The sequence below is a fragment of the Scardinius erythrophthalmus genome, assembly GCF_964197995.2.
Source record: "Scardinius erythrophthalmus genome assembly, chromosome: 21".
Lineage (NCBI taxonomy): Eukaryota > Metazoa > Chordata > Actinopteri > Cypriniformes > Leuciscidae > Scardinius > Scardinius erythrophthalmus.
Window position 1 is genome coordinate 2,699,213 of NC_138241.1, and position 10,251 is coordinate 2,709,463.

At 36.0% G+C, this 10,251-nt stretch overlaps 1 protein-coding gene across 1 annotated transcript; it reads left to right on the forward strand.

Moving 5' to 3' along the window:
- Positions 1-665: 665 nt before the first annotated feature.
- prokr1b (prokineticin receptor 1b) lies at positions 666-5,910 on the forward strand (the record flags this gene model as incomplete). The annotated part of the gene is made up of 2 exons (XM_081350734.1): positions 666-1,135; positions 5,193-5,910. 2 exons carry the CDS (start codon positions 666-668, stop codon positions 5,908-5,910), a joined length of 1,188 nt encoding a protein of 395 aa, XP_081206860.1.
- Positions 5,911-10,251: the final 4,341 nt, after the last annotated feature.

A 10,251-nucleotide genomic window follows, 5' to 3' on the forward strand; every position in this document is an offset into this window, starting at 1 on the left:
ATCGCTAATTCTCTGAAGAACACATGAACGAGATCGAGGGCAGATGTAAGGATTTTCACCATTTTAATGTTTGGGTGAACTACTCTTAACCCCTTGGATTGTGATGGTTTTCCACAAATCTGCAAAATCAACTTAAAATACTGTCGTTTTTTATCATACAGAAACGTAATATATCATTTCGAAACTGTAAAGGGATACTTTTATTTGTGTACACTCACAAGAACAACAAAACATTGTGCTATTGTGAAATGAAGAAAACAAACAGTGTGCGCTTTCTGCCATCTCAGCCTCTATGAACTTCTTTCTGAAACGCATCAAAAAAATGAACCGAAACTCAGCAAATACTTGCCACGCAGACATGAGAGATATGTCTTTAGAAAGCTTTTTTAGTGTCTACTTTTAAACTCAGTAATATTGTTTACCACATGAAATAACATCAGTGTTTGATTGACTGTGTTTATGATTTGTTTCATTGACCATGATTGTTTTGTGTTTCATGTGCAGCTTTCTCCTACTGAAAATGTAGCATCTGACGCATTATCAGAAGACAAGAACCAGCCTGGATCATGACCGCTGACTGCTAGAAAAACTTTACGAGACGAGAAACCCGACAGAAATTTCAAGAGCTCACTCACTCACTCACTCACTCCTCTGGTGTTCCTGCCATGGCGGACGCTAACATCTCTCAGCTGGCGGCCGTGTACGTGAACCCTCACAGTCAAGTTCCCGTTCTGGACGTCCATGACACTTACACGGACTTCTACGACATGGACTATGGCGTTCCCGCTGACGAGATGCCGGACACCACGCAGGGACTGGCCTACTTCGTGGCCACCATCGTCATCGGAGCCGTCCTAGTCTGTATCATGCTGGTGTGCGGCTTCGGAAACTTCGTGTTCATAGCCACTCTGGCCCGATATAAAAAACTCAGGAACCTCACCAACCTGCTGATCGCTAACCTGGCCATCTCCGACTTCATCGTGGCGGTGGTGTGCTGCCCTTTCTTGGTGGATTACTACGTGGTCAAGCAACTCTCCTGGGACCATGGGAAAGTGCTGTGTGCCTCCGTCAACTACCTCAGGACTGTGTCTCTGTATGTGTCCACCAATGCCTTACTGGCCATCGCCGTCGACAGGTCGGTGTGATTTAGATATCCTCCTAACTGTGAGGAAAATATTGCATACTCTGCAACAAAAGCTTTCCAGCTATTCAGTAGGATTTAAAAATCTGTCATGCATTATCCTGTATTGAGAACAAAGCAAGTGAAAACCTGTTCACCATCTTAGCAACTTAAAATAGAGCTGTACTTTAAGGAATAGTTCACTTCAAAATGAAAATTCTGTCATCATTTACTCTCCCTCAAGTTGTTTCAAACCTTCTGTTGAACACAACGGAAATATTTTGAAGAGTATGGGTAACCAGACAGTTGTTGGACCCCATTGACTTCTATAATTATTATTATTTTTTTAAATCTATAACATGTTTTTGCTTCTATGGAAGTCAAAGAAAGTCCAAGAACTGTCTGGTTACCCATACTCTTCAAAATATCTTCATTTGTGTTCAACAGAAGATAGAAATTCATATAGGTTTGAAACAACTTGAGGGCGAGTAAATGATGACAGAATTTTCATTTTGAAGAGAACTATTCCTTTAAAATCAAATATAAAGACTAGGGATGCACCGATATGAAAATTTTAGCTGATATCGATAACCGATAATTCGAAAGCCGATAATGATATATTGGCCAATAAATCTAAATAAATTTTTTGTTTTATTGCAAATCTGATTACAAAACAAAAGTCTCACAATTAAAAGACATGTCCCAAGCACGTCAACATAAATCAAATGAAAAAAGTACAGTAGCATAGTCTGAACCAGTGTAAGTTTTCAAAATAAATTTGACACTCCTATGGCCAACTTTCTGTACCAAAAATAAAAATTCAAATCATATTTCAAGCAGTTCAAAACAGTCATGGTGAACAGTGCACATCTGAAGTGTCTCAGCTAAGGAAATAATCCATTATTTATTGGCTTTAATATATCTGCCAAATTTTCATATTGAACCGATAATTATAACATTAAAAATGAACATACATCTGTATACCCATATCGATATGGTGGCTAATATATCGTGCATCCCTAATAAAGGCAATAAGGGTCCAGCTTAAAAGAAGTTCATTAAAGCATGATTGCATTATTAACAGTATAGCAATAATCACAATAAACAATACTTCTGGCAATTAAAATAATTCATTAGTCTAAATGTAAGCTGTTTAAAGTTAAAAAAAAATCTCATTATTTACTCGTTTTTTCTAAAACCATAAGCTGTTGTTATTTTTTATTTTATTTTTTTGCTCAAAAAGGAGAGTTTTGGAGGAATCATTACACAGCTGTTTTCATGATATAAGACTTCATAAACACAAAACATGTTAAAAACAGCATAAAAAGCTTTGTGTGATAAAATAGTCCATACGACTATATTCCCAGTCTTCTGATGTCAGGCAATAGCAGGAAATAAAAAATAGAAATTGAAGCTGTTATTAACTATAACATAATCTTCTGAAATCTCGTTCATATTTGCATTCACATGTGGACACACCATGGCAGGATCGATGTCAGTGTGTGTCACAGCAGAACATTACACACTCACATATCTCTTCACATTTCAATATGTCACATTTCATACAGTAACATCGGTGAAGGGAAAGATTATCGGTGAATAACAACTGTTACTTCACCTGGATCTACTAATACTTGGCAGATTTGACAATCATAGTGACTTTGAATTATTATTGTAATGATGATAATAATAATAATAATAAAATTTCCATTTGTGTTAAAAAATAAATAAATGTTTGTACATGTAAAGTGCATGTTTGGAACAACATAAACATGAGTAAAGAGTGATGTAAGTTTAATTTTTAGATTAACGTTCTATGACACTGATATTTATAATGCATTATAATGGTATTCTGAATGCATTATAAAAACCTACTATGAATTATTGTTGTAAAAATAATAATATCTCCCATTGTGTTAAAAAAAACTGTGTTCTGTACATTTGGAACCACATGAACGTGAGAAAATATTGATGTAATTTAAATAAAAAAAAATAAATAATAATATTCATAACAACAGTTATAACACACAATGAACACATTATATAATTTTATTGTATTATAGTTCCCATAGTTATAATATATATGTCTCATATCTTGGCATTGATTAAGTCTCTGACTACATCTTACTGTAAAGTCATGGAAACATCCAAAAGGCTTTATAATGTGGTCATAATGTTTTTTAGTGCTCTTTGTCTGCTTCAAGTAAAGTAACATGAGTTATAACTGTTGTTACGGTTATTCATAAGATGGTATAACATATTATACGTAATTATACATGCATTATAATGCCTTAAGAATACCGCTATAATGCATTTTAAATAAAAGCTTCACAGAAAGTGTGTTAACCAGCTTCAGACACGTCTCATCCATTCAGAATATTACCTCTGAACCCTGTTTTATTCAATAAATATAACCCAACCCGCTTCCAAATGTAGAGACTGTGCTAATGGTCACATATGAAAGACTGTTTGGAATATTTCTGTAAAAATGTGAATCCCACAGGCAAGAAATAGTTTAAAATGCTGCCTCTATTCTTTAACGTCCTTTTCCAGTGAATGTACAGTATAACAACAATTATGTGTCCTTTACACAAGCTGCATATCCCTAACAGCTCGACATGGAATAAAGCATGTGGGAAGATTGACCACATTAATGGTCAGTTTTGTCCTTGTGAATCAAGATTATATTTCAGCTTCTGTACTATTTCTTCAGCAGTTATTAATAGTTTTTAAAGTTTCCCCCGACACTTCATCTAAGCAAGTCATTTTGCACAGTTAAATTATGAAAGGGCAGTTTGTTTGAACCTCATCACAGGGTTTGTTTAATTATGAAAAAGACCTCATGAAAACCACTTGTGATTAAAATTGCCTTGCTGTTTGACTTAATTCAAAATGTAATTATGAATGGCTTACAAGTGTCTGATCTACTGATATTAATCCTTAAATAGAACAAATTGTACTAGAGGAACATGAAGGAAGCGTCAGTGCAGCAAAATAATTGTGTTAAAGTCAGCTTGAAATGGAAGATGCTCTAGTCTTTTCTCCTCTATTGTGTCGTATATTCGAGAGAAACGCTTCTGGAACAAGAACGACTGTGGGCGGGGCTTGATTTTGTCTGTGGATGGTTGGATGGTTGTGGTTTGCTATTGGCTGATCTCATGTGAGTGACAGGTTGCCCCGCCCACATCATCAGAGAAGAGAAGAGATGCTGCAAGAGGAACTTATTCTGATTTAAGATTACCAGGAACATCAATTTAACACAGCAATGATGTGCTGATGAATTATTTATAATAAATATTGCAATATTGAAATTGATTTCACAGTGACTTCGATGTGTTAGAGAGCTTTAGGTTTTCACACAAGACTCAACACAGTGCAGTGTAAAGTTAGCAGTTATGTTAAAATATCTTATATTTATAAAATAATAAGAAAGATGTGATCATTCACAATGCAGTATGAAAAAAAGTATAGTTCACTCAAAAGTCCACAAGCTAGCATACTTTACTTGTATGACATTTACGTTTAATGACATTGGTGAGGGTGCAATACATAATTATGTAAATTCATAGAAAAGGAGACAGAGCTGCATGATTAATCATTAAAAGATTGCGACCTTATTCTTAAACGATCAGTATCTTACAATCATTCATATTATCACAGAAGTACAGAGTTTATTGTTCATAATTATATAATCCAAATAGACTAAATCACATTTTGAAAGTAACTTAACGCTTCAAGTAAAGATTGTATCAGTTACTTTATTACACCAGTGGCGACAAGTGACTGTTAAAAATGTGTCATTAAATCATTAATTCAAGAAATTTGTTCAAAAACGCTGATACACCCAGTAAACAAGTCTTTATGAGTCATTGAATCATTCACTCAATCCGTTTTTTTTTTTTTTTTTTAGATAATTAGATTTTTGTAAAACCAAAAAATTGTGATTCTTGCCTGGCGCAGATAGTTAAACCTGGTTAAACAGCATTGGTTAGTAAACAAAAAGCATGTTTTTAGTGAATTTCCCCGTACAGTATGAATGGAAATTGACCCTGGTCATCTTTGTCGTCTTTAGGTATATGGCCATCGTTCATCCCTTGAGGCCCAGAATGAAGCTCCAGACCGCATACTGTCTGATAACCGGGGTGTGGGTCGTCCCGGTGCTCATTTCCATCCCGTCTGCATACTTCGCGTCCGCGACCAAAGTCTCCAACGGGGCGAACCGCAGCAAAACCTTCTGCGCCCAGATTTGGACGGTGGACCAGCAGCTGTACTACCGCTCGTACTTCCTCTTCATCTTCGCCGTGGAGTTCGTCGGGCCGGTGCTCACCATGGCGCTGTGTTACCTGCGCATCTCCCGCGAACTCTGGTTCAAGAGCGTTCCGGGTTTCCAAACGGAGCAGATCCGCAAACGCCTGCGCTGCCGGAGGAAGACGGTCATGGTGCTCATCGGGATCCTCACGGCGTACATCCTCTGCTGGGCTCCGTACTACGGATACACAATCCTGCGGGATTTCCACCCGACGCTCATCTCGCGAGAGCGCAACTCGCTGGTGGCGTTCTACATCATCGAGTGCATCGCCATGAGCAACAGTATGATCAACACCTTCTGCTTCGTCAGTGTGAAGAACAACACCGTCAGATATTTCAAAAAGATCGTTCTCCTGCGCTGGAAATCCACATACAACTCCAGGAAGACCGTAGAGGAGACGGACATCAATCCCAACGTCACTGAATGTAAGAAGGGAGTCGAGCTGAGCGGCTTTCACGTCACCCATATTACAGACGATTAAAGAGCAACGTTACTGGTAGAACTTTACAATAAGTTTCATTAGTTAATGTATTACTAACATGAGCTAACAAAACATTTCTTACAGTATTTATTAATCTTTGTTAATGTTAGTTAATAAAAATACAGCTGATAATGGTTTGTTCATGTTAGTACACCGTGCATTAACTAATGTTAACAAATACAAACTTTGATTTTAATAACGTATTAGTAAATGTTAAAATTAATATTAAATGCTATTAATAAATGCTGAAGTAGTGCAGTTCATTCTTCATGTTAACTAAGGTAATTAACTAATGAGCCTTATTGTAAAGTGTTACGAGAGTTCTGATTATACTGGCATTGTCTTGTGACTGTTGTTGTGTTCTAGTGGTTTTAGTAAAAAGACTCTGTTTTTTCCTGTGAATTGTGCCATTTTCACTCTTTGTACTGTATGTATAACCAATCATTTCAGTTGTTTTGCACAAATGTATTTTATGAGTAAATTAACTGCTCAGCCTATAAAGCATTGTGAAGGACTTCAGTGAATCAAAGGCAATGGTAAAAATATAAAACTACTGACATATAGGTTTGATTATAAGTACAGAACAACATATTTGTTGTTTTTTGGTAACACTTTACTTAAAGGCTTCATATATAATGCATTATACAAATATGTTTAATGCGTCAATTATGCACCTTATAATGCATTGTATGATCTCATGAATAATTTCAACCACGATTATAATACATTATAATACGTACAGTATCTATTCATTGTTACTCCTTTAGACCGTAAAACACATTAAAGCACATGCAAAACAACCAATTTCAGATGCAACAAGGAATCTGCAAATATTATAATGCATTTTAACTTTGGTTACAATTATTTATGACTTTTTTTTATCACTCAAAAGGTTCATATGATATTTTTAAAAATCTATTTCTCTTTGGAGAAAACAAGTGGGATTTTTTACTTCCACAACTTTAAAGCTCTAATTATGAAAAACAAACCTAAATAATCTTTTTTTGCAGTATTTCTATAAATACAATTATGGGCTCATTGAACCACCACTCAGTAATGTACTATTATGTATTACAGATTATTTGAAAATGATAAGCAGGGTCTTTTTTCAGTGGATGTTTTATATTTGGAAGAAATACATGTCTTTTGTGTTGTTAATACAGTATCTGCATGCATTCTAGCCAAATAAAGTTGAATCTGACAACCAAGCCATGTGTCGTGTAGAGTCCTATAATTTTACAGTCATAATTCAAGAAGCAATATCGATCAGTTTAGTGGTGATGTCTGAACATTCGATCTCACATAACCTGTGAGTTATAGTTCTCTTTGCTCTGAAAAGCAAGGTCTCTATTTATCTGACGTCCAAGGACAGTTCATACATAATTTACAGAATCTGTCGATACTGAACTCATCACATGAAAAATTATATTTAGTGTGGTCATTGTTTATTATTGACTTGGAATATAGTAGAGAATTTTAATCTAACTTCCACAAAACAACTGTATCATTGGTGATTTTTATTTTATAGTAGTACTCTGTACTAGCATTTAAATAAATTTGATGCAACGCATACATGTTTTTACATTGTACGTACATTAAAAAATATTAGCTACACTTTATTTTAAGGTGTAATAGTTACACTAATTATACATTTAACACATTTAATTACACAAGTTTTGGGCTATACTAATTAACTACATGTCTATAGGGTTTGGATTGGGGTTTGGTTTGGTTCAGGGTTAGTTGCATGTAATTATGCATAATTTATAGTTTTACTATATTATTTATATTTATATGTATTACTATAGTAACTATATTTAACATAACAATGCACTGTAAAATACAGCGTTACCAAAATATATGCATGTAATCAGAGCTGTAATTAATTACATATAATTACACTGTAATTGCACCTTTAACCTGCCCATACCAGCAACCCTGTCTCTAACCGTACCTGTATCCAGCTCAATAGCATCAGTTGTGCAATACAAAATCAACACAATAAGTACACTGTAACTAACAATTACTCTTTTGATGCAAGTAGATAGTTAAAGACACCTTATATAAAGTGGGACCAAAAAAGGGTTTCTTTACAATGCAGTACAATCATCTATTATCTTTAGTACAATAAAGTCAAAACTTCACAATTGTGTCAGCGTTTACCCCTCATGTAGCCCCAAACTTAGCATTGAAAAGAGGCATTATAAAAATGTCAAAGCTACTGATTTTTTTCATACAATGAAAAGCAGGCCGATCAGTATCTGTCATTTTCTGCTGCGGTTTTGTTACAAACAAATACAATGATGTATCATCTGAGCTCTGATTCCCTTCAATACAGAAGGAACACTAGTCCTAGATTTTTATACTGTATAAAAATATACTATACTACAAAAAACATTACTTTGAATGATTTATAATCAGTTTTTCCCTCATGGGGACCAAAAATGTGGGACCCAACAAGGACAAGGATTAGTGCTGGGCGGTTTGACCAAAAATCAACATCACGGTTTTTTTCTAAATTATACCGGTTTCACGGTTTTTACCGTTTTTTTTTTTTTTTTCAAGCATGATGGGTGTTAACCACATTTTCTACTGAGTGAGAGAGGAAATACTGCAGTAGATTTACTTATAATGCCCTATTTTATTGTCATGAGTGAATATTATAGAAAAAATCCACACTAATATTAATAATACAGGTTTGCAAGGCTGTTTACAAAGAGGTGCCAGCAGGACGCGCTTTAGGAGCGGCAGAAACAGTGGTTTCCCCGGTAACGGCTGTACACAAAGCAGCAACGCTCATAAACACTGCTTTATCAGGAAAGATAAAGAAAGATTCAATCGTAATAACAAAGAAACTTTTCTAAAGACCGTCAGTTCACTTCAGATACGTTAATACAGTATAAAAACACGCGCGCCGCGAGAAAAAAGACACTCTCACCCCCACACGTCTCGTGCCCATTCTAGTCAATGCTTGTGTTTCAGATCGAAGCTTCCCAGAAGCGGCTCTCCGCGCCGCTTCGCTAAATATAGGCGCCTAGTCTATTTTGACGCACCGCGTGGAGGACGGAATAAAACCTTGTCGCAGCTGTAATGCGCCGCAGACGTGTGTTGTAAATGAGGGGTGAGACTGTGTCGCGCAGCGCCGCGTTCCGATTAAAGCGACATACACCGGTATTGCGGTATATTAAAAATTCATATCGTAACAAAAATAAACACCGGTATTCGGTATGAACCGGTAAACCGCCCAGCACTAACAAGGATTTCAGATATTGCCATCTTTGGTGGGATATTTTGTCCCAATAATGTAGGGTTTACTGAAACACACACACACACACACACACACACACACACACACACACACACACACACACACACACACACACACACACACACACACACACACACGAGCAGAGGTGTAAAGTCCAGGTTCAGAAAGTAAAAGTCCTCCTCATTATTTTGTTCCAATCACCTGAATTTGCTAATCATCACAGTTCTTCAGCCAGGAGAGAGAACTGATGAGTGAGTTCATGGGTGGAATAAACATGGCAGGACTTTTACTTTCTGACCCCTGGACTTTACACCTCTGCACAAGAACAACAATTTGTTCATCATGTATATTATAGATTTGTCATAAAGATTGAGGCATTCAAATTATTTTGAGGCATGTTATTATTCAGTGTGTTTGTTAAACCTGAAACCTTTTTTTTTTATCATCATATTGCAGTACAGAAGCTGGCCAAAACCTTGCTGAACCTCGGACCAGCAGTCACAGACTCCTCTAAAACTTGTTCATTATCATAAAATGCTTGAATTATTGGAGATTAATGCTAATTTTCTGAACACACACTGACAGATTGTCATCAATGGGATTTAGTTTTTACACACTAATACAAAAGAAAACATTTGTATTCACAAAAATGTCTCTATTTGTACAAATTGCTGCGCATTCATTCAGTTTTGAATTTTGCACACGCAAGTTGCACATTTGGTTGTGGATAGTAAAACATGTCTGCAACATTTATCAAGTTCATGGATAATTGTGCTTGCACATGTCAATCATTTTGATACTATATTTATCCCATAGAACAGCGTCTCTTAGCTCCGCCCTCAAACACTGTAGTGTATCTGAGACTGGAAGAGTCTGGTTTGTGTTGTTCATGTTGAGAATGTTGTGTTGAGAAGCATACAATATTTGATGTTCAATTCATAGTAATTGCTTACTTTAACACAGTAATGTGGAACTGCACCACTAGGAGCTCTAGTGAGGGATTGTGTTGAGTAGTACGATGAAGAAAAATAAAGTTTGGTATGTGAGTTGTACACCGCATGGAGTGTGTTCTG